Genomic DNA, 24,452 nt, shown 5'->3' on the forward strand with positions numbered 1-24,452 from the left:
AATTGTTTTGGCCATTCGTAGTATTAAACAAGCTAGTTTTAGGTAGTAATATGTTCTTCTCGACCTGAACAACACCACTAAACCAGAGAGCAGAGATCAGATGTTCAGATCATGGCATGCCATCAAACTTCACATCCTGCAGCAATGGGATCATTCTCAACAAGCTTCAGCTTTATGTTTAACTACAGTGAGTGACTACCTTGAGAAAAGGAGATACTGTAAGTGATAAACAGCTCTCCACTCCTACCCTTGAGGATGTTGCAAAGTTTAACATTCACACCCTCTTGACAAACAGAGCCTCTGCTGCTATGAACCTGGGGACACCTGCTGGACGCTACCTGCCATGCAACACAAAATGATACCTTTTTAAAATGTGTGTATCATGCAGCTCAGCAGTCATCTCAGCTTTTACACCCATTTAATTTGACTGTGTGTGTGAAGATTTATACAAAAAAAAAAAAAAAAAAAAGGTAAATGAGTAGAGTGAGTTGAAGTAGGTTGAGCCTCCACGGCATCCCTGCTGAGGAGCACAGAGCTCTCCAGCAGCTCCTGCAGGCTGAGGTGACACAGGGGAGTGTGCAGCTGCTCAGCTGACTGCTGCATGGCGGTGTCACCTCTGCCTGCCGCAGCTCCTTCCTCCCACAGTCCGCCCTCCCCTCCACAGCTCATGTCCGCCGCTTCCAGCACATCAAACAGCAGCCTAAGAGAGAGGTAAAAGTTTGATTTTTTCCCCCTCGTCTGTCCTGTGCTGTTATTTATCCCCACGGCAAGATGGAAGCTGCAGGAGCGTTTTTATTCAGGGACTAGACGAGCCTCCAGGTGTCCTGTGTGCTGCGGTAGGCAACTTCTCTCAGATCTCGTCTGAAAGCAAGTGATGCCGCGGCTGAACTTCTCAGACCCGCTGTTATCCACTGAAACTTACTATGGAAAATAATTCTAGGTTAACTTTCGATGCACTGGTCACTTTGAATTATTTTTATTGTCATTTTTCTTCTTCATACCAATGCATTTATGCTATATGCGAAGCAACAAGTCAGCTTGGAGTATTTTCTGTGCTGGACTGGACTGTCAGTGTTGAATCCTTAACAGCGTCTTACTGGGCCTATTGTCAAAGGAAAAATCTTTATTCTGTAGTTTATTGTAGAAAAGACAATATCTATAGTTATAGTTGATAGGAAAACGTGTAGTAGGCTGTAGTAGAATATAGGATCCATAATACCACAGAAAATAACTGAAATCAATCATAGGGTTATGGATACAGTCTTTCTTGATCTTGCAGGACAGTCCATTGTTAAAACTCCATTAGATACAGAGACAAATCCTGCAAATCAACAAATCCCAGAATTATATTCCAAGTATTCTGGTAATCTGAAAGTACTGGTTACCAAATATCCTGATTTATAGGCAGGATTTTTAGAGAATGAATTTATTCAGTTGAGAATTGATGTCTTAATTGAGTTTTTTGACCAGGGCAAGGAAGGGACACATTAAAAACAGAGATAAAACTACAAAATCTATCTAATATAAAAGCTGATATTGGATTATCATCAAGAACTCACTTTGTTAAACAGCAGGAAAACAAATTCAAGAGAGAGAAGGGTGTGTAGTTTTCCTTGGTTGGGAAGTAAACGTACTGTTTTAATTTTTTAATCTCAATTGTTATCTTAAAATGTGCAGGGGCTTAAAAAGGTATAGGTGGCATATTTAACACTGAATGGCAGCCCAGTCAGAGGTTTTAGTTCTGCTGAAAAGCAGCCCGCTGTTGCGCTCTCCTGCTCAAGTTGAAAAGCCTCAGTGTGTCCAGATCGCTGTGTTCCTCTGAGGGCCTGAAGTCACTGCGCCCGAGTCATTTTCTTTGTCTCAGCGCTGGTCTCTTGTTAGCAGCTGTTATCTGCCTGCTACCTGTGTCAACTATGAGCTCAACAAGTCAGTGTACAAAAGGAGTGCACAAGATGAACTGTAATGCTGATACTTACAGTACAGAATTTATTCACATACTAATTTCCAAATATTACCTTGGAAAGTGAGTTGGTGGAATCTTTGTCATTGCTTCAGTTTTCTAGATATTACCTATTTAAATTAGCCTAAGTGATGCATCCGCATAATCAAAAGTTTATTGAAGGCTGTTTTAAGGAGCTCCCAGAGGTTAATTCCATCTTGCAAAGTTAATATTAAGCTTACCTTTTGTACTCTCAATTTGGAAGGCCAATCAAACAAGTCATCATCTTGTGCAGTGTAATGATAGCATGGTAACCCCATTTATTATGGCAAAATTGGGGTGATGACTTGTCCTTTTTCATTGGCGGTGCTATTTAATAAAATCATTCAATCAATATAGTCCAGCTTTCTATACTTTGCCCCTTGGAAGTGGTGTGCAGAAATTTTTAAGAAGACTGCCGAATGTTTTTTTGTTTGGTTTGGTTTTTGTGCACAATTTCAAAAATCAACTGAGTGTTTCCCAGCTAAGGGTTTTCACGGGATTTTCCACATCCTCCAAAAAAGGACACTTCATTTCTCCCTGGCATTTAAACAAAGGCGTAGTTAACTAATCATGCAGCGGTGAGCAGAAAAGAGCACCGATTCCAGGATCTAACAATGTGCATTTGGTACCGCGCAGTCTCTCACTGACAGACCCCGCTGGTGGTTGCGCCCGGCTCCTGAGCTTTTCCACACCTGTCTGCCGAGAGAAAGAGGAGGAGGGACCATGATTGACCTGAGCTACCTGACAGAGGAGGAGCAGGGGATGATCATGACGGTGCTGAAGAGGGATGCTGAACTGAAGAAGGCAGAGGAGGAGAGGGTCGGGTAAACAAGTGACATGTTATCTCCATCTTGCATATAAGCAGGGAACCTTATTTCTGCATTTCTATCTTTTTATAGTTCAAAAACGTATCATAAATCAACTGCTTTGAACCACTGATTTTATAGTACCGCTGTATCATGGGGTTATTTATACGTTGCAGAAATGTTTTTGATTACAGTTAAGTGTATCTAATGTCATTTTGATAAGAATGCCCAAGTCCTCTCGTAACTGTTTTGCAGAAGAGGCCATTGTGGGAGAGTAAACAGCCTAGTCAAAATGATATTTGTTTGACCATAATAGAATAACATGATAACAGCTTGGCCGGATATGGACATTGCTGGCATCACTGAGAAGCCTCAACGTGAGATAGGCAATTAGATTACAGCCCAGTTAAACTCCATGCATTGGGAGAGGAACATGCTGGTCTGATGGACAGGAATAGAAACCCTTCGAGGCACAACAAAGAGAGACACCTCATTTAATAAGGAACCAGTAAAAACACACACAAACACACATTGCAGCCATAGAGACTGTGAGTTGCACATTAAGTTGCAGCAACATGTGTCAAACATGGGTCATGATGCTGCTTCCTACTCGCCTGGAATTTCAGTATGCTGTCAGACTGTACAGTTATCACCTTAAATTGTTTTCACAGTAACAGAATAGGCCTCTTCACTCTAACTTAATTTTAACTTAATCTGCTCGAAAACACCTATTTGCAGGCATATGATAGTACTGTCTGTTCAACCCTATGGGAGGGGTCAGAGGCAGACATTCCTTGCCGTCTGCGTTAACAGGATGTTAAGACTAACAAGTAGCCTAACATCTTATCTGACCTCTCCCATGGGCCAGACTGAGAAACTTTCTCAGTATCGAATCGTATATGCAAACTAACCTCTGAAAATTCAGTACATTTTATTTACAAAAGTCAAGAATGTGATGAAACAATGTGCTTTTCATTGTGACTGTAATGGAATTGGACAGCTATCTCCCTTTTCATCAGACAGACACTGAATGCTTGCTGTGTCTTGACCAGGCCCGGCCCTAGTCAGCCTGGTGTAAAAGGATTAAGCCAATAGCCTGTAATAATGTGCTACCCTTTTTTCACATGACCACTGTAGTTTTCTTTCAAGAGGAAAGATGAGTTGGAACAGTTGTGTCAAGGCACATGATTTTTCATTCAATTCTAGCATGCTGTAAACTCTTTCAAATACTTTATTTTTGATGGATCATGCGCACTGTTATGTAAAAATAATTCTTCTGAGTCATAAAAGTAAAACTTAAAAATATGTGACAGAGCACAGCTTGTTCGGCTTGTACAGCTCGTATGGTTTACTTAGTAGTTCGCACTCTAAATCCAAATCTGTATCCACTTTTGCAGAAACTAAAGAAGTCATTTCATCAGGGCACAACAACAAACATGCTGTGGTTTGGCCTTTTTTGTCTGCCCTTGGATTTATATTTCACCTCATATTTTGAGAACAGTCCTCTTCAAAGACCTGAATAAAATTGGTGTCGGATGTTCCAGGTTGAAATAAGTGTGTCTTTTTGCTCTTTGAAGACAATGTCCTATTGTGTCTCTGCAGCCATTGGGCTGGATAGGAACAATGTCTTGATGGATGGACCTTTTCTTACCTTGATCCAGTGAGAACGGACACTCAGCTAGTGTAACATACTGTGTTATCAAGAAATTATTAGAGGAGAAGACTGCTGTTGATAGAATAATTGAAAGTGAAAAGTGGTCATTAGTCATTTTGCTAACATCTTTTTAATACTTTGATGGTGACTGAATAGACTGTGTTCACTACTGTGTTTGTTTCTTCTTCATTTTTTTCAACCAGGAAACTACAGAAACTGCTGAGCAGTGGCTCGCAGTCAGACACCAACCTGAAGTACCTGACAGGAGAGTGGTTTTATGAAGTGAAGTCTCGCAGACACATGGACAAGATCCATGGCTCAGAAATCATCCTGGCCTCCATGAAACAGAGGAAAGCTGGTGGCTTAGGTGTGTTCATTCTATACTTGTCAAAGTCACAGAAATACATGAAACCAAACAGGTACAATAGCTCATTTGTATGCACATTGTGTGACCAGAAAAATAATCCAATTTAAATGTCCACCCACCCATATTGCTCCAAAACAATAATGCAGTAAAACATGAAATAATTGACTGCACACAGTGTTTTATTGAACTGTTTACACTCAGCTTATTTCTCATTTCTGTGGCAGATGGATCCCTCAAATATGAACGATCCAGGGCCTCCAGTGGCAGAGGGTCAGACATTGTTGCTCCACCTAAACCTGCCAGACGTATGGAGATAGCACAGAGCCAGGAAATGAGGTATCTATCTATCTATCTATCTATCTATCTATCTATCTATCTATCTATCTACCATGTAATTTACATATAAATATATACATCCTCTCACATACAGTGCTCAGTGTTCCCTCCTTTCTGCTTTTGTGCATTGGAGAAATTTCTTGAAAAGCACAGATTATATCGGCAATCCAGAACCCATCAAATAAATTTTAATGGATTTAAAACACTGGAACAGATTGTGTGTGTGTGTGTGTGTGTGTGTGTGTGTGTGTGTGTGTCTGCATGTTTTTTTTGTGTGTGTGTGTGTACAGTATGTGTGGTTATGTGTGGTTGCCTTGTGACTCAGCTTGAGTCAACATAGGTGGTGCTGGCGTGAGATATGTCTGCTTAGCAGCAGCTATCTGCTCACAACACTGCAGGATGTGGCCTCACATGGCTGCTGTGATGTATGAAGGGAAAACATTTCCAGCAAAATGTTTTTCAGTAGAACTCAAAACGTAATTACTCAATATAGTGTCTTAGTCATCCCTATAATGGAATTCCACCAAAAGAAGCAGAACGTTCTACCCCATATTCATCTGATGCTCGGTACCTGAATGATTTATTTATTCATTTATTTATTCCCTATTTGCATTTGCAGATAAATGTAGTGTATAAGGAGAATCCTCCCCACCTCAACCCCACCACAAAAAAAAAAAAAAAAAAAAAAAAGACAAGACAAGAATTTCATCCACATGCCATTGCTGAGACACAGTTCAGAAACTCCTGTTATATTTAATTTGGCAAGTTTCTTAATTTGCTGCAAAATACCATTAAACGCCTAAGCCAATTCCTGGTTTTCCAGTGCAGCCCCTATGTTTCATTTAGATGCAGTAAGAAAGGCATAAATCTGAAATCTGATGCCCCTTAACTTCAATCTTCTCATTTACTTTCCTATGTCAAATTAAAATGCAAAGTGTGGGGAATTTACTAGACCGGAAACTTGTGGTGTGTTCTCTCAGACTCCCAGAGGGTCTTAAGTATTTTGGTTCATGTGCTCTGAACTTCCCTCGCTTCACTTTGATATCAGCATTAACTACGTTTGAGCAAGCCTCAGTCATGCACACTACAGTATAGCAAAACAACTACTAAGGTGGTTTTTCATGGGGAACATTATACACTTTGAAATAAAAACAAAAATAAACAAAAAAAAAAAACAGCTTCTTCTGTGGCACCTTATTTGTTTTTTCCACATGATTTATATGACTGGATTTATTCACATCAGTCAACTAAACAGAAAATGTTGTTTTTCCAGGGATGCAGAGAAAGAGAAACTGAATTCAGGAATCCGCTCTCCAGGACGGGTAGGCACACATGTTAAACATAAAAATCAAATATCAAAAGCAGCTTGGTGTTCCTTGATGAATTTTTGTCTCTGTATTGTTGTAGCCTGTTTTATAATCACATTGCAACTGTTGTAATATTTTAAAACACTCAGAGAACATTTATTTTCTTTCAGCCAAGGCACAACCCTTTCAATCGGGCATCCCTTATTCTGGTCGAGCCACCTGAGAAGACAGAAGAGCCATTAACCAATGGGGACCAGGAGTTTCCGAAGTCACCTGAAACAGGTTCGAATGAATGTTCACAACAGACGAGCACATCTGTGAAGCTGTGAATAGACAGTGGTTTTGTCAAAATGGCATTTGTGATGCATAATAATGAATGTACAAAGTGACAGCGTTGCAGTCTGTGCTTGTGTAATCCATGATGGCACCCTGTTATCACTCCACCAGACTCATCTTCTCATCTTTGTTTTCTTTTTTCCCCCAGATACCATATCTCCTCTTAATAATCACCCAGTTGGCCAGGCCAGTCAGACCTCAGGAGGCTCTATAACATCAGAAGGCTCCTCTGTAGGGTTCAGGCCTGTTCCAAAGAAGAGGACATTTCTGTCAAGGCGGTCCAGCACTCAGAAGTCAGAAGTCAGCAGCTCTGGGTCAGGCCCACAGGCAGGGTCAAAGGTCATTGTCCCTGCCCCAAGAGTGAGCCTCCAACGTGGCTCCAGTGGGGGCTCTAACCAGTCCAGCCTGAGGGGCACTGAAGAAATGTCACAGAAAAGTGCAACTACAACATCTCATCAAATTTCTCACTCTGGTCAGCCGCCCAAATCTCCAAATGAGGCCTCTCAGCAGCCGATGTGTGACACATCTCAGGTTTCCTCCAACACTGAGCTAGAGAGAGATAGCAACCTACCCTCTATAGCCAGAGAGGGGTCAGTAGAAAATTCATCTTACAATTCTTACCACAAACCTTTATTGAAGCCCCCTCCTCTCTCCACTGAAACCGACAACCTGTGCATTTCCAGAGCAGACACTTACACCAAAAGTGATGGTCCCTCTGACAGAGTAACCGTGGGTAAACGTGGAGAAAAGGATGATCTGAACCAAAGAGAATCTCTACCCACTAACAGGAATCAGGATTCAGATAGGTCAAAAAACAGCACTGTGGAAACAGCAGGTGGGCAGGAGGAGCTCAGCTTGACCGAAAGTATTGTGGGTAAGTTTAATAACCAAAAAAGAAAAAATTAAATAAAAGAAAGTTTTGTCAACACTTAAGATTATCCTGATATTTTCTTTGCTTTATGGATAAGCATTTAATGATTTTCCCACAATTTTCTTTCCAGAAACACCAGTACGTTATGATCTCAACTTCACTGAGAAAACTGATCAGCCTTCAACCAAAAAATCAAATCAGAAACTTAAATGCAAATTATCCCCCCAGACACCCACTGGGGATGAGGAGGACTCCATTGCCAAGGTCCTGGAGTGGTTCAGCCGCAGCACAGACAGCAGTGAATGGCTCAATGCAGAGGACAGTCCAAAGGCTATAAATAATACTGACAGACGAGAAGACATCACCACACTGAGATCCGAAGATTTGCTGACAAGAGATGATGAGGATGTCTATGAACCCAGAGTAACTGATAGAAAGAGCGAGGCTGTAGAAATTAAGAGAGATCCTTTACAACGACAGGCAAATGAGGCTAAAGATAAGATGGGGCAGACTAAGTTAAGAACAACAGACAGAATGGAGAGCAAGGAAGTGACAGAAGTGCATGAAGATGTGAAAAATGATGTCAGAGCACATATGAAGGCACAGGAAGTAAATGACAATGAAGATGAAAGTCAAGTACCCAAAATCTCTCATCTGAAGTCATTCTGGGAGAAAGGTAACACGGGCCCTAAAATACTCATCAGCAGATCAAACACAATCAGTGACAAAGGACAGAAACCTGTCTACCTTCCAGTGGAGAAGGGGAGGCAGAAAGAAGTGAATGAAAATGAAGAACATATATGTGACATGCCTTCTGGAGTGAAGGGAAAATATGACAGACGTGCCTCAAATACGGATGAAAGAGAAAAAGAACAACTGCAATCAGTTATTTCACAGAAAGACATTGGAGGTCATTCACCTGCACCAGAGATACACACATCACCAACCTACCAGGGAAAACATCACAGTTCTGGAAGTCAAATGGAAGAGGAACCAAAGCACAATACAGATTATTTAGCATCACAAGCCGGTCACCAAGTAGCTGACCGAAGAGGTTCAGACACAGAGTTTTTATCGCTAACCACAGTCAGTCCTCTGCCAAGGACACACCTCCAGTCTCGAGTCAGTCTCGAGTCGGAGGGCCTCTCTCCACAGCCTGACAGTATTTCCCAATCTACAGGCAGCCCTATGCCTGTTAAATCCCCATTATTCATATCAACCACACAGCAAGAAGAGTTGCCCGAGGATGGTCCTACCTCACAGCTTGATACAAACCTCCAAGCAAGGAACAGCGCTGACCCTGAGAAGCTCTACCTGTCCAGAAACAGTCCATATATGGACTACCAGAGAGGAGGGAAAGATGCACAATGCACTCCCAAAACACTAATGCGGAGAGGTTCAAGTGAAGATGGAAGATGGAGGGACAGTGAAGATAGAGGTGTGCAGTCAAGCACACCTTCCAAAAAAAAGGAAGATTTGTCCAATAAAGACAGAACTAGTAGCCCCCATTCGCAGAGACAGGGTCCCAAACATCAGGAAAGCACTGCAGAGAGGATAAAGCAGCTCAAATCTTTCTGGGAGCAGGAGAGGAACAAGCCTGTGTTTTACACTGGTAAATCTAAAGGTTCAGGGGACGGGAAAGTAAGTCGAGGGGCAAACCTAGCAAAACTTAATAAAAGATTCACCAAATCTGAATATGACCTGACATCAATTGGCAATGATTCCAACAGCGATGTGGAAGAATCTGATAGAACCCGGCAAAATTTTACAATTCTTCCTCTGAATCAGAGGCTAGACAAATTGTCCCCAAGCCTTGGAACTAACCGTGCACAATTTAATAATCTCCGTGAGTTCTGGGGTGAGGCCGCCTCAGTTCGCAGGGGGTCATTATCCTTTGACAAACCCAAAAGTTCCAGAAAGAGAGAATCAATAGATGCTCAGCCTTCAGCCTCAGAGTTAAAGTGCGCTGACCCCGAGTTTTACCGAAAATCCTCCACCATCGAGAAAAACAATACTAGACCAAATATGAAGTCCTCCCCACCCTGTCAGAACCGATCAAAGTCACCCCATGATAGACAGATGGGGTCTGGGTCAGGATCAGGGAACGATAACAAAGGCAACCTGTCCCATTACGTGACCGCTGAGATGGGACAGCAAAGAGATTCCAGGAGGGGCTCAAAAGAGTCTGCCAGAGAGGAAAAACCCACCAAATCACAAAACAGCCTAGGGAAAGACGCTCGTTCACCCAAGAGCAAGAAAGACAGCTTTGGCAATACCAGTGGTCGTGCAAGTTCTTTGCGTCGCGCCACAAGTATGTTTGCTCTGGACGTTAGTGATCAAGATCAACCATTTCTAGGCCAGCTGAAAAAGACCCCAGATGCTAGCCCTGTTCACTCCCAGAGCAGAAGGCAGACAGCTGATCGGATGCAAGGCAGGAGGCAGAGTACTGAAAAAGGAGCCACGTCTAGGAGATTGTCAGAGGAATGTGAAAATCTGGCCCCACGTGCACGGGCGTTTGTTCCCAGAGACTATCGACATTATTTGGGCATGACAGAGAAGTCCAGCGTTCACACCTCCCTGGCCCCAGCCATGAAGGAACAAGGGTCAGAGGGCAAGACCGGATATGAGCTTGACCTGAGTGGACCAGTGAGGGCCAGCACCCCTGTGAGCTCAGAGGAGCGCTACAGCAGGAAAGGCATCAAGGTTAGCCAGCGCCCTCTATGGGCAGGCTACAGCAGCTCCGACACCGGCCAAGAGTCGTCAGTGAGCAGCACGTCAGAAACGTGGTCCAACTCCAGGAACAGCTCTAACCGTGAGCACCAACCTCAGTTTCTACAATTTAATAATTCTCACAGAAGCTGTCTTTAGCGGTTGAGTTAATATTTATGAACATGAACCATTATTTCCAAAGCTTAAGCGAGTTCATTCATATTCTAATATGTGCTATTGAGAGTTAAAAGAAAAAAAATCCTTATCCTTTTCTTTATTTGCATGAAATTAGTTTCTAAAATTGCTAAAAGATTAGGCAGTTTCATTTGTTTCAGAGCAATTAAAACCAAAAGAATTTTCATGAAATAGTTTCATAAAATGCCCTGTGATGGACTGGCAGCCTGGCAAGCGTGCTTCCCCTAATTTTGCCCTTTGTATGCTGGGATAGTCCCCAGCCTCCTTGTGATGCTGATTAGGGATAAATACAAATATAGAACATGGATGGGTGGAATTACCTTAACTCTAACCAATGGTAGAATTTTTCATTTTTTTCTTTCAGAAATAAATATATATATATATATATATATATATATATATATATATATATATATATGTATGTATATGTATATGTATGTATGTCTATATGTGCATGCATACATACATATATCTACATCTATATTTATCTATATCTATCTATCTATCTAGATTTTGACACTTTGTCTTTGGCAGAGAGTTCCCATGCTCTAAGCTGAACTATCCAGCGGTATCCTTGTTATAATGTCCGTGTCTGGTAATCTGTGCTGGCAGACACCAGTCTCTGTAAACACTGACTACTTGCAGTCAGCTGCCCATGTTTAATTTGTGGGCTGGGCGATACACTGCTGTAACTTCTCTGACACCACATATCTCTGTAGCTGTGGGAAACCTAAGGCATGTTCAGACTTATTATATTTGATCAAACTTATTACAGCATATGTGATCGTTGTCTGGAATTATGAGCATCTCTATAATTTCCCTTCATACTAGATTACATTTCATACCTTGTGGTTTGTTTATTACATATTTTTGGGCTGCGAGATACCAATCAAAATCATATCATTGTGTAGATGCCAAATTCTGACTATGGCACTAAAGTCAAACTCATTTATTGCCAGTGTACAAGAGCCAGATTCATTTTTCTTTTGCTTTTACGTCCCTCTTTCATGTACACAAATCTTCAATGCCTTATCCAAAATAACAGACATGGATGTCATCTGTTCTCTGCATGCTCTTTTCATTGCCTTTTCAGTAGTTGCTGCAGGCATATCTCTTAAAACATTTGGATTCCCACTGCTGTGTTAATATTATGGATATACAGAATATACACAAGATCTCAGAGGTGATGGCTGCTACTTTGAAATCATACCAGTCACTCAAAATGCCAAAGCACTGCTCCAATATTTACGACCAAAACTTAAAAACTAAAATTCAGAATATTGCTTAACTTTCACATATTGTCAGTCCTTGGGCCAACAGTTAAGACGGCCACTTTTAGAGTGAAAAACAGTCCTTAAGCCAGCAAACAAACAAACCCAGTATTGTCTCAGTTGTTCTTCAGGACTTTCTTTTCCAATACTTCAGGAGAAAATGATGATGAGGACCAAAACCCTGTGAGGAAAGCATTGAGGCGAGCTGAGGCACGGCCTAAAAATCTGGCTAAAAGTATGGAGGACATAACAGCGTCCTCAACACCACGTGAGCATATTTTTAACTTCCAGCTCATATTTAATCATATGTTAATATCACAATGAACATTTTGATTGAATTTTATGGTTCATAAAAACTGCTCTAATTTTCCACAGGCCAAGAAGGAAGACAAGACCCCATTGCTGATTTGAGACGCATTAGTGATGGTTGAAATTTCACTCATGCTTTTCATTATAAACATTTGGTAAAGTTGTGAAGGTTTTTCTACTCAAGACCCACATTTCCCTTTGCTTTTTAGTCCCATCCATCCCCTCACCCGCCTCGTCCTCATTTTCGGACCCAGAACACCTCAAGAAGATGAGCAAGTCAGTTCCTTCATTCCTGCAGAAGGAGGTAAAGCCACTCCAGCACCTTTTAATCCACTCGGTCAAAGGCTGCTCTGCATCCCTGTGCATGTGGCTTCCTGTGGCTGCTGTCTCTGTTCCAGGGTGACGGCACAGACCCTGACTCCACCTCCGAGGACAGCTACCACCGAGGCCAGGCGAGGATGGGCAGATCTGTAACTAACCTCACCAGCTCCTCTGGCATGGCATCAGCATCCTCTGTATGTTGACACCCGAGCGTGCCTGGCTTATGCATAAGCATGTTTCCTAATCAAACACTACTCATGCACACAGTATTGGTTTTAGCTGTTTAGGCTTCTAGCTTGTCTCCAGCTTAAATGACACTTGACAGCTGCATTGGTGCTAAAAAAAATGTCATACACTTATGAAGGTTTCTGTTTGTGTTAACTGTGGGTATGTATTGGCATGGGATCAGTACTAATCAACACTAACGAGTGACTCTCAAGGATCCATGTCAACCCATGATTCATTCCTTTGTTCAAAGCAGTATCACCAGGGTGACACTGTCATCAAGACAGATGTAATGGCCTCCTCAATTTGGCAGAATCAAAAATAGCTTCCTGGACAACCTGAGCCACTACACGAGTACCAATTAACCTTGAGTTTGAACTCTGAGAGATGAATGAACCAAAACAGAGCAGCCCGCCTTCATTGTGAAGTTGATGTTTCTGTGACTATAAACATTTCACCAAGCAGACAGGCTGAGGGAATAGGTTGGGTCAAAGTCTCTTGTTGTGACGCCACTGGGAATCAACCACCCAGAAATTGGACTGCCAAAAGTGTATAACTGAGGACAGAGACATGGATTCTGACTTAGGGACGGTAATTTTTATTGGCACACGGAATCAAAATGCTTAAAAAACACTTCACTGGGTACATATTAAAAACCTTGTAAAGAGAAAGTAATCTAGTTAGGACTGTCACTAGGAATACTGGGCAGAAATGATGAATCCTGGATGGATCTCACAGCTTATCCACGGGCAAAGGGACACCAGCCGGGAAAAATGTGTTGCAACACGTAAACACACTCACAGCAACCAAAAATAAAGTAAAAGTGCACTCTATTACCGCCACTGCATGCAGTGAAGGGGGAGGGCCACACTCATTCATCCAGCCACACCCTATAAAAAGATGAATAAAAACTGTTTGACTTAAAATCTGTACAAAAATTAAAATTCTGATAACACACAGGGACAGCCAGCATTCACTCAATTACCCTTCTGCACAGTAGTGATAGTGATATACTACCATTTACAAAAGGCAACAAGGAAGATAATACAGTAATTCAAAAAGCATTTAAAAGTCCAGATAAATGCTTAAATTAGCAAAAGAGCACAATGTGGAGGGCAAAGCAGCAGTGGTCACGTCCTAGTTGCTGTGTAAAAGGTTAACTGGGCTTAAGCAGGACTGGCTCCTCTCAAACAAGACTTAGGCCAAAATAAGATCAACACTTCAGAACATCTGCTTTGCGTTGGGGCCAGGCAATATAACTGCACAGTACGGCTGCTGTTGGTAACTGTAGCAAACACACAAAGTAAACAATTTAACTACATTACTCACAAAATTAAATCAGCTCCACACTTACTGCTGGTGGTTAATGTCAGCCTAACAACACCCAGCAGCCTCAGCTCTAGTGTACTCCCGAAACTAATGGTGTGTCTGCAGGTGAGGTACCTGGGCCACAGAGAGGGAGGGGGCGGGGCCTACCTTAAAGAGAGGGGGCTGTCAGAGGCCTGTAACACACAAGTAGACAGAATGAAAAAAAAAAAAGAAACACATTAACCAAAATAATGTTGTTATCTTTTCTGTGATTACCATGGTTGTGACTGACACATTAACATGTTACTTCTGTGTATGTGTATGTGTATCTGTGAATGTGTGTGTGTGTGTGTGTGTGTGTGTGTGTGTGTGTGTGTGTGTGTGTGTTTCTAGCTGAGTGGAAGCGTGATGACAATGTATAGTGGGGATTTCGGAAATGTGGAGGTTCAGGGAAACATCCAGTTCTCCATCAACTATGTCCAGAAGCTCAGAGAGTTTCATATATTTGTGGCTCAGTGCCAAGACCTGGCTGCAGTCGATCCAAAGAGAGGCCGCTCCGATCCGTGAGTCCTGTCCTTAAAAACCCCCTGAGAGCACATCTTGCTTTTCCTAAGGTTTCATAAGTAATATGAATTGAATATGAAATTTGCTGCACTGCCTAAGTGAGTGAGGATAGGACTGGACTGGACTTGTGTAATGTACAAATGTACAGTATATCAATTACCGCATTAAAAGTTATCCTTGCAGGTTATTTTATTTTACATAACTTCAGTTTACCCGTCCCTGGCAATTAATTTTTGACACTGCCCATGACTACAGATGCTGTATTATGTAACTGGCTTCACAGATTTTTTATTTTTTTTTTTATTATTATTATTATGTCCTTTGAAGGTATGTCAAAAGTTACCTTGTTCCCGACAAAGCAAATCTTGGAAAGAGGAAAACATCGGTGAAAAAGAAAACACTAAATCCAACTTTCAACGAGATCCTCAGAGTAAGAATTGGCTGAAATGATGCCGGTAGAAATGAACACATACAGATATTTTCCCACACTGCACTGATTAATACACATTTGGACCAACAATCGGCAAACAAAAGAAATTCGCTCTTCTGTGTCCCTCCAGTATCGAGTTCGCATGGAATATCTCCGAACCCAGACGCTCATTCTTTCAGTCTGGCACCACGACACCTTTGGCAGGAACAGTTTCCTAGGGGAGGTGGATGTGGACCTTTCCAAGTGGGACTTTGACCACACCCAGATGAACTACTTAGCCCTGAAAGCCAGGGTAAGAAAACAAACACACACACGCACAGAGACACACAGGCTCCTTTATCTACAGGAGGTGTTTTCTCTACAGGTGACAGCTGGTTATCTAAGAATCTGATCAATTTCCTCTTTTTCTCAATGGGACCAAAGTCTATTTGAGCAGATGATATCACACGTGGTTGCTGTAACCTGCACGCACAGGAAATTCAAGAACTTTATGATAGATTTGTGCTGTATATTTCATGTGCGCTCTGTCATCTTTTTCAGACGACACCCACTCTAGTGCCCTCAAATGACAGAGGAGAGATGAGAGTAGCCATACGTTTCCTACCCCAGATCACCCACAGCGAGGGTCTGTCCCTTATCACTCATTCTGCTCACGAGGACTTTGTTAGCTGATGTAGTTTGTTTAAAAAATGTCATTTGTCTACAGCCAAGAGGCATCAGATCCCATTAAAGCTCAAGTTTTCCCTGTTGTTGCTGCTGTGTAGGCGTGGCTAAGGACGGCCCCAACACAGGAGAGATTCACATTTGGGTGAAAGAATGCAAGAATCTGCCTCTGATCAGGGCCACCATTGACCCATATGTTAAGTGGTATGCACAAAACCCAACAAATATAGCCTGTCACTTGAAGTTTCCATCATACGTATCAAGTGACATGTTTCTTCTTTCCCTTTCTCAAGCTTTGTTCTGCCAGACACAAGCAGGAAGAGCCGCCAGAAGACACGTGTACTGCGGAGGACAGTGGATCCTATATTTAACCACACAATGGTGTATGATGGCATCAGAGAGGAGGATCTGACTGAAGCCTGCGTGGAGCTCACTGTCTGGGACAGAGACAGGCTGGCCAGCAACCTGCTGGGAGGACTGAGACTGGGACATGGCACAGGTACCAGTAGCACAGATTTCCTCTCATATCTACATGCACAAACCAACAAAAAAAATCAGGGTTATATATCATTGCAATGCCTTTGACATAGTTTTATAGATTACCAGTGTATTGAGAGTGACATAGTATCATTCCCATGTAATTTGCTGTCTCCCTCTGTAGGCAGGAGTTACGGAGCAGTGGTGGACTGGATGGATTCAAATCAACAGGAGGTGGCTATGTGGGAGCGAATGATGGCGGCACCTAATGAATGGGTGGAGGAGGTGCTCCCCTTAAGAATGCTGACCTCTGCCAAAACAGCACTGAAGTAAAAGTGGAATACCCGCCACATTTCAAAGACATTACATTTTAATCGATGAAACAGTACTATTTTATAAAGATCCAGTGCAATGATCTTAATTCAGTCAGGGAAAGCTTTCTAAGGATTTCAGCAAGATATGGAGACAAGTGAAAAATCGCAATTAACCATGTTATTGTCATTTCACAGCTGCTTACAGTGCTAACCACCAAGGCAGTTTCTCAGTTCCCTTCCCCCTCTCTTTTTTGCACAGTCCTCAGTGTGCAACACATATCGTAAACACATCTTTTTACTCCCTAAATATCAAATAAGCCGCATTATCGAACAATGGTCATATCTTCAATCCCGTTTTGTAAGGCTAATGTTAACAACTGTGGAGGCGAGCAGTGCTAAATGCATGTTACCACACTGAAACATAAATAAAATTTCACTTTCAGTACCAGAGAAGCGTGTGGGACTTTATTTGAAATTTGTGTAAGGCTTTGACCTCATTGTCTCCACCAGGCACCTGCACAAAGGCAAAAGTAAGTAACTTGCAGCTTCACTGCAAACAAGCACAAAGATTTAAGTCTAACTGCACATTTTAGCTAATCAGTATACCCAGTGTCAATGTCACTCTGGGTTTTCTGACCTCTTGACCTCTATTTTTTCTTGGTGACACTGGTATTTTCTTCAACATAAAATTATTTGTAAAACCAAACATTTTTTAGGCGGCTTATTGAAGCATTGCTTCCAAAGAGTTTGCAGCGCAGACAATGACAGACAAAATAAGATGATAGTCCTTCCTTCTAAATGCACCAAATCCTGCATATGAGAGTTTTTATCTTTGGAGTGGATATCTCACTCCTAATCTCACCATGGTTAACTAAACCATGGTGAGACTGTCAGCACAAACCTTGGTACCCATTGGTGATATACAATCTAGATGATTATGATAATGAGTTTGATTGTTTGGAAAGCAGTCAGCTGGCTCCTGCTGTGCAGACTATGGGCCACCTGATTAGCGATGCACTCTGTTAACCAGTCAGAGAATTTGCTAAAATGTGGGTATATCTGGGTCAAATAAAAATGAGGTCAAATAAACATTTTTGTATCTTGTTATAACCAGCAGCGTAGTGTAACTTAAATTTTCTCAGAGTAACACTTGATTAACAGTTTTCAATCAGGGGCCCTTCATTAAACATCCACATGACATTGGGAAATCCCATTCTTGTTGCACTGGACCTTTAACGCACAGTTGTTAAATATCCTCAGTTACTGACCTGCACCATACATATATCTATCAGTATACTAGCCACTATTTCAAAAGTTGTTGAAACGGTTGTTGCTGAACAACTGGTAATTCATCTAAATAAAAATCTACTTCATCCCATCCAATTCAGGTTTAGAGCAAACAGTGAATGGACACTGAATGGTTTGCTGACTGGTGCTTTTGATATGGTCAGTCACCCAGTACTCTGTCTCTAAGTTGTATAAATTCAAATTGTCTGTTAATACAATAAATTGAATTCAGTATTGCCAATTTGACTACTCTCAGTGTCTGGATAAAGGAAAAAAACATCATCTCAAGAGTATGTGTTATGGGAGTGCCGCAAGGTTCCATCTTAGGACCTTTGCTGTTCAGTGCATACGTCAGTGATTTTGGTGTGTTTAGATCCTGATGTATGCAGATGACACAGTCTTATATGCAGTTTTTGTAATAAACAAAAATATTTGGCTTTTTCCAAATATTTATGTACATGGACAAAAGATAGAAAATGTTGATGAGTTTATATGTTTAAATGTAACTAGATTCCACACTTATATTCAAAAGGGCACGTTAAAAACATATTGAACATGTATTGAAATTTAACACTGCTAACTTTAGATATATTAGGAACAGCTGAAACCTCTAAGAGATATTTGAATGCAGTGATTTTGTCTTATTTTCATTACTGCCTATCATGTTGGTCTCAGGCAAACAAACCAGTTGGGTCACTTAATAACCAAGCCCTGAAAGTCCTGGACAGGGAATCATGACAGTGTTATCATTGAGATGAACTTATTAAATATAAAATGTTAAACTTTGACGACTCAATTTTGTATTCAGATATCCGTTTAGTACATAAGATAATCCATAATGCTGCTCCTCCACCGCTGAAGAGCTTTGATCAGTTCTGCTCAGTTTAGCAGAGCTTCAAGGGGAGAATGTAGTGTTGCTAAATGAGGCTCGGCTTTGCACAATCTGCTTTTTCTTCTAAAGCCATTAAAGAAAGGAATAAGTTCCCTCTCAACCTGAGAGCCTGCACAGATTTCCATATTTTCTCTTGGAAAGTTAAAAAATGGATTTTAAGTAACCAGTTTTATCAGCATTAATTTGATGTCTTGATTACCTGTTTTTAGAACTTTGGATGAATGTATGTTATGTTTTGATATTTGTATTCTACTTTGTGTTTATTCCTATGAAATGCGTGCGTGTGTGCATGTGTGCATGCGTGCCTGTGTGTGTGTGTGTGTGTGTGTGTGTGTGTGTGTGTGTGTGTGTGTGTGTGCATATCCCTGCGTAAGTCTTAATAGGTTGTTGATCCATTTGTTGTGGAGATGATAGGTTTTGCTCTGTGTTTTATTGTGCCTCTTCACCTGCTCAAGGACTTTCTGTTTGTTTGAGATTAATGTATTTGTACATGGTCCCTGATATAAATAAATGTAATAAACTCAACTAAACTAAATCAAATATTGGCCCTTTAAATATTGGCCCTGTCTCCATATCTTTTTAAAATTTTGAATGTTTTTACTGGTAAATCTCTTGCTTCTTAAAAATGCTTTCGTGATTTATATTTCCTCTTGTTTTGACGGTATTTGTATGGACCTAGTTGGATTTCACAGCATATTTGGTATGTGACTTAATTCCCAACTGTACTCCATGTACATACTGTGTTAACCACATCTGGAATTAAAGAAGTGAAATGAAATGAAACAATTTTCACAACTCATCCTTTTTTGTCCTTGAACATTTTGCTGCACAGTTGCCATTTCAAATACCTGGACCAACTGGAGAAATGTACATGGGGATGTGAGGTGCCCTTGAGCAAGGCATTTAACTCTCAAATTGATAGTTCCTGGAAGGGAATGTGAATTAAGGTGCTATTACGGAGAAGCAGGCTGTTGGTGTAAAAGGCCCATGCTCAGTCTACTGCCTCTGTTGAAATAAAGGTTTCGACTATAAAGGTATATAAGGTTTCAACTGCGCGCGCGCGCGTGTGTGTGTGTGTGTGTGTGTGTGTGTGTGTGTGTGTGTGGTGCTTGTGACTTAGAAGCTGTACTTAGAGGCGCAGGTTGTTTGGTGGGAGGGCCTCTCTGCTCCTGTTTATGATCTCCATCTGGTGGTCAGAGCCTCATATAGACTCTATAGATTTTGCAGGAGCTGCTGGTTTCAGTGATGTTGTGGATTTCTTGTGTCACATTCCAGTAATTAAAATCACACTCGAGTTCAATAGAGAGCCTTTTTCTTTGCACTGAATGCTCTGCAGGAATATTCTGCAGCACCAGTATTGTTTACAACATGACTGACTTTACACATATATCCCTAAGGTTTATTTATTGTTTAATTAGTACTGGATGCAATGGTTGCAAGTACGACATATTTTTTTCCTGAAACTGTACGTACCATAAAAAAAAGGACATCACTATCAAATCATAATGCCATTTCTCCCTTACCACTCGATTTCTGCTTTTTGATCCCTGCTGTTTTCTTGCAGTACCCAAAAGTCGAGGTAATTAATTACAATCACTCATGTTACTGTAATTGAGTACTTGTACTTTTTGAGTGTTTTCTAAAGTCAATAATTTTACTTGTACTCAAGTACATTTTTGCTTGAGTATTGTCCTTCACTACATTTTAAATCACATCCATTACAGTGAAAAAAATGATCAGTGACAGATTGTGGAACCTTTCACAATAAAAGCTCCATCAGCAATGATGAGAAGAGGAATCAGCTTCCTAGTTTGTTGGTTCTACTTTTTGCCATTTCCAAGTTTCCAGTGAAAGCTGCTCTATGAAAAATTGAAAATGGTTTGTGAACCATTTAGACTCAACTGGCAAAAATTGTGGAATAAGTGTAGAAAATGGAAATAAATGTAAGACTCTCCTCTTCTAACTGCATGGAAAAGATCATATCTAACAAAGTTATTATTTTGAAAAGTAACGTCTACTCCGAGTACATGTTAAATGAGCAAGTTTTTACTTTCACTTTAGTAGATTTTACAGCAGTACTTCTACTTCTATTTAAGGGAATGTCAGCAAACTAACAGTACTTCTACTTGAGAAGCAATTTGTAGTACTCTTTCCACCACTGACAATACCTGTATACCAGCTGTTTCGGTTTCACAAAATTACTTCACTCTTCTGTCAGGGAAGTGAACAAATAGTGCAGCACTTCTTTCTGTATATAAATGTTAAGTCAGAGTAAACTCGGCCAAACGCAGTCATGTATTTACGTGAAATATCCAACATGAGCACAGTTCAATGTAATGTGTGAAAAAGAATCAAAATGGTGCTCTACAAAACCCAGAGGACTGCTGTGGTTATTGCACTCAGCTGTGGCCCGTGGGTAAACCGCATAAGATTAGATACCAAAATAAAAGCCAGCAGGGTACAACCTGGATTGAGTGCCACTGATCTGCATGTACTTCCCTCAGCCAGTTACTTTTGGTTAAATTACACAGACACCATGGCTTATTCTGAAATTGTCTGTTCATTGATGAGACAGCAGAACTGTTGCACTTCAAAAATTCTTTCTTTTACCTAAGAAAAAAGGATAACAATCGACAAAAAACATCTGAAACAGCATTTCTACATACATGTTGCACAGGAATTTCTTCAAAGTTGGCTTGGATTGGATAGACATACTTCTCAACTAATTATAATGAATACTATCACTCATTAAACACTTCTGAGATCAGAGATGGAAAAAAATCTATTGAAATTCCACATATCACCATACAAAAATGTGCCAATAGGTATCATGGGGGTAGAAAAATAAATTGTGGTATAAACTCCATTTTATTTTTAAGTAATCACAAATGAGATATTTTGCTCATCACAATTCCACAACCTCTTCATTGAGATTACATTATTTGCACTTTGTATATGACAACATTTTTAACACTTTCATACTCTCACAAGCCAGTGCCGTTGCGAGAAAGATTTGACATTCACACTAAACAATCCTGTACAGTCATACTTTGTCATTGGGCTGTTATTTATTACATTGTATCTTTCCTGTATCAAATTATATTGTGAGATTCCCATTGTTATTGATATGACTCTGTCAAGGCAATTAAAACATTTCTAGCATTTAATTATATTACAAGATTACTATACTGTACACACTCTCTTGTGCTGATCATGATTATTTAGGTGCAAGCCAAGATAGCTATCTACAACCTTGTTATGATGCTATGGTTGGGAATGTTTATGAAGTTCAGCTAAGTATCTTGTTTTCTACGACATGACAGTCCTCACCGTTCTTGCTCATGGCTCGTGTGCCTATCTTTATGTTACTGAGGCCACAAGTTACAGATGATTAAGTATGACACTAGGAGTAGGAGAGAGAGGTGAATGGACTCCACACTCAGTCAGATGACCTTTGTCGCTATTTGAAGTACTGGGGTGTATGTTTCTTTCTCATGTACAACCCAAGCATGACTATCAAAGCCACAAAGAGGACAGCCAGGATGACAACAGCAGCGATTAAACCCACCACAGGGCTGCTGTTCCTCAGCTGGAATGTTCCTAGATGGGCAATGAAGAAGAGAAACGTTACAACAGGGGAGAATATTGTGGCACACAATTATTGCATGTGACATATTTTACATTTGGAGTACAGTTGTAGCATGAGGACAGCTGCAACACGTTGAATATCTTTTGAGCGACGCAAGGTTGAACTGTCATAGTTACGAGGCACACACGTCATGCTCTTTGGGAGTGGAAAAAAAATCATCTTGGTTCCTATAAAGATATAAGACAAAGTCTGTTTTTATGGTTAGCTATTTTCATTTCTTGACTTTCTTTTGATGTATCGTTATGCCTACTTGACCACAAAATAAAACTTTTGCTGGTGCAGTAATTGATCTATCCACCAAAAAAAAAAAAAAAAAAAAAAAAAAAAAAGACATTATTTGTGACATGTTTTTCATGAAAACCAAATAGACAGGGCAGGAGTGGGACTCATTTTCAGCCCTGGAGTTTCATGCCTCAGACCGGCCCACTTGGAACTAATGCTCGCTTGTTCACACACTCTGTCACAACAGCTCACCTGTTCCTTCCATACTGACAGGAGCAATCCCCTCATCACTACTGGCTCCTGGCTCTGCTTCTGACACCAAATCACATTTTAAAAATTGTCATAATTCTCAGCACAAATCTCCCCTTTTTTAACATAGCCTTCTGATCAATTCAGGCCAGTTTCATTAATGTAGTGCTGAGTCATCTAGCATCTCAGGACACTTTTCATATAGAGCAGGTCTACACCATACTCTTCATTATATTAATTCTAATAATATTCACTCAATGAGCAATCCTACCTGCCCACTCTGGGCTTGTGGGCTCATGGCTGGTGTTTGGTGCTGGATCTTGCTTCTGACTCTGAGGGGCTACAAGACAAAGTTTCCTAGTTATGTGTCAACGCATAAATTAAATTAATTAAATTAAATTATATAACGTTATGTTATATGCCACAACGCCACACAATTCATTGAATTGATAATTAATTAACTTGAACGGTGGCTTGCAGGCAAAGTTCAACATCTTGCCTTACCCGTTTCATCGTCCTCAATTGTTGTTTCAAACCGCGAGCTCGTTTTAGCGAAAAAGTTGCCAATTTTAGCACATTTGGCTGCGTCTGTTTCCAGAGCTTTCCTCTGTAAACAGGGAAAACTTGTAATACAGTGTTAAAATGGCCCACCAAAAAGTGTTGCAACTGTCCCATGGCATTGTGACAAAACTGTCCTATATTTGAGGACTTTTACAAATGTATTCCTTGTCTTTAAACACCAATTGTTACACCAATATAAACACTAACACTACAATATTAACATGAAACACTACAATATTAACATGAAACACCAAAATTTTTACCCATGAAACTGTCTGTGCACTTATACAAAGGATGCATGCAGAAAAATCAGATGTTTTCTATCTACAGTTTTTATGTGTTAATGCAAAAATCAGAAAGTGTTACAACGATGAAGTAGTCCATTAGGGGCTATTTCAGAAAAAAGACATCTACGTATCTATCTATCTATCTATACACATATATGTATCTATATCTATGTAGATATAGATATCCACTATATAGACCAAAGTACTGGGATTTTAAACAATGAATTCAGGTGTTTCATTCAGTCCCATCGCCGCAGGTCTATAAAATCCAGCAGCAAGCCAAGCAGTCTGCCTTTACAAACACTTGTGAAAGAATGGCTCATTCTAAAGAGCTCACTGAACTCCAGTGTGGTGCTGTAATAGTAATGTAAAAGGACTGTCACCACATCAACAAGTCACTGTGCACCAGGAGCTTCATGGCATGGATTTCCATGGCCGAGCAGCCGCATCGGACAGAGCGGTGTAAAACACGCCACCACTGGACTCTGGAGTGGTGGAAACGTGTTCTGTGGAGTGACCAATCACGCTTCTCTGTCTGGCGGTCTGATTGACAAGTCTGGGTTTGGTGAATGCCAGGAGAACCTTCCCTGCCTGACTGCATTGTGCCAACTGTACAGTTTGCTGGAGGAGGGGTAATGCTACTAGGGTCCTATAATTTCTGCGATCATGGAATCGTGGACGGAATCGCGGAATTAGCCAAATAAAACGGAATCTACTTTTAATGCGGAATATCGCGGAATTTGACATAATCTGAATGAAATGCTGTTTCTGTGTGGAATATGAACGTATGTCTGAAGAAATTACATGGAGGGAAGCAAATCTGGTTGGCACAACCCCTCCAGTCGTTTCACCTGCACCACC

General features: G+C 40.8%; 1 protein-coding gene and 1 long non-coding RNA gene across 2 annotated transcripts; one reads left to right on the plus strand and one right to left on the minus strand.

Annotated features, from left to right (window-relative positions):
- Positions 1-2,636: 2,636 nt before the first annotated feature.
- Positions 2,637-18,068, plus strand: sytl2b (synaptotagmin-like 2b). The gene is made up of 18 exons (XM_030067807.1): positions 2,637-2,805; positions 4,645-4,808; positions 5,033-5,144; positions 6,418-6,466; positions 6,622-6,733; positions 6,936-7,661; positions 7,789-10,470; positions 11,988-12,101; positions 12,209-12,259; positions 12,352-12,446; positions 12,541-12,657; positions 14,390-14,559; positions 14,888-14,990; positions 15,121-15,282; positions 15,531-15,615; positions 15,755-15,857; positions 15,947-16,152; positions 16,315-18,068. Exons 1-18 carry the CDS (start codon positions 2,705-2,707, stop codon positions 16,461-16,463), a joined length of 5,301 nt encoding a protein of 1,766 aa, XP_029923667.1. The 5' UTR covers positions 2,637-2,704; the 3' UTR covers positions 16,464-18,068.
- On the minus strand, positions 16,810-24,342 carry LOC115370683 (uncharacterized). The gene is made up of 3 exons (XR_003929270.1): positions 24,234-24,342; positions 21,006-21,007; positions 16,810-16,821 (listed from the first exon to the last, which is right to left on the minus strand). It is a non-coding gene; the product is annotated as an uncharacterized LOC115370683 (long non-coding RNA).
- Positions 24,343-24,452: the final 110 nt, after the last annotated feature.

The sequence above is a fragment of the Myripristis murdjan genome, chromosome 13 (assembly GCF_902150065.1).
Source record: "Myripristis murdjan chromosome 13, fMyrMur1.1, whole genome shotgun sequence".
Lineage (NCBI taxonomy): Eukaryota > Metazoa > Chordata > Actinopteri > Holocentriformes > Holocentridae > Myripristis > Myripristis murdjan.

What these genes read in the sequence shown, in the direction of transcription:
- sytl2b (XM_030067807.1), top strand. Translation starts at nt 2,705, where the DNA reads ATGATTGACCTGAGCTACCTGACAGAGGAGGAGCAGGGGATGATCATG. An exon ending in GCACAGAGCCAGGAAATGAG is followed by an intron (nt 5,145 to 6,417) that starts GTATCTATCTAT and finishes TTGTTTTTCCAG; the next exon opens with GGATGCAGAGAAAGAGAAAC. An exon ending in TTTGAGACGCATTAGTGATG is followed by an intron (nt 12,260 to 12,351) that starts GTTGAAATTTCA and finishes TTTGCTTTTTAG; the next exon opens with TCCCATCCATCCCCTCACCC.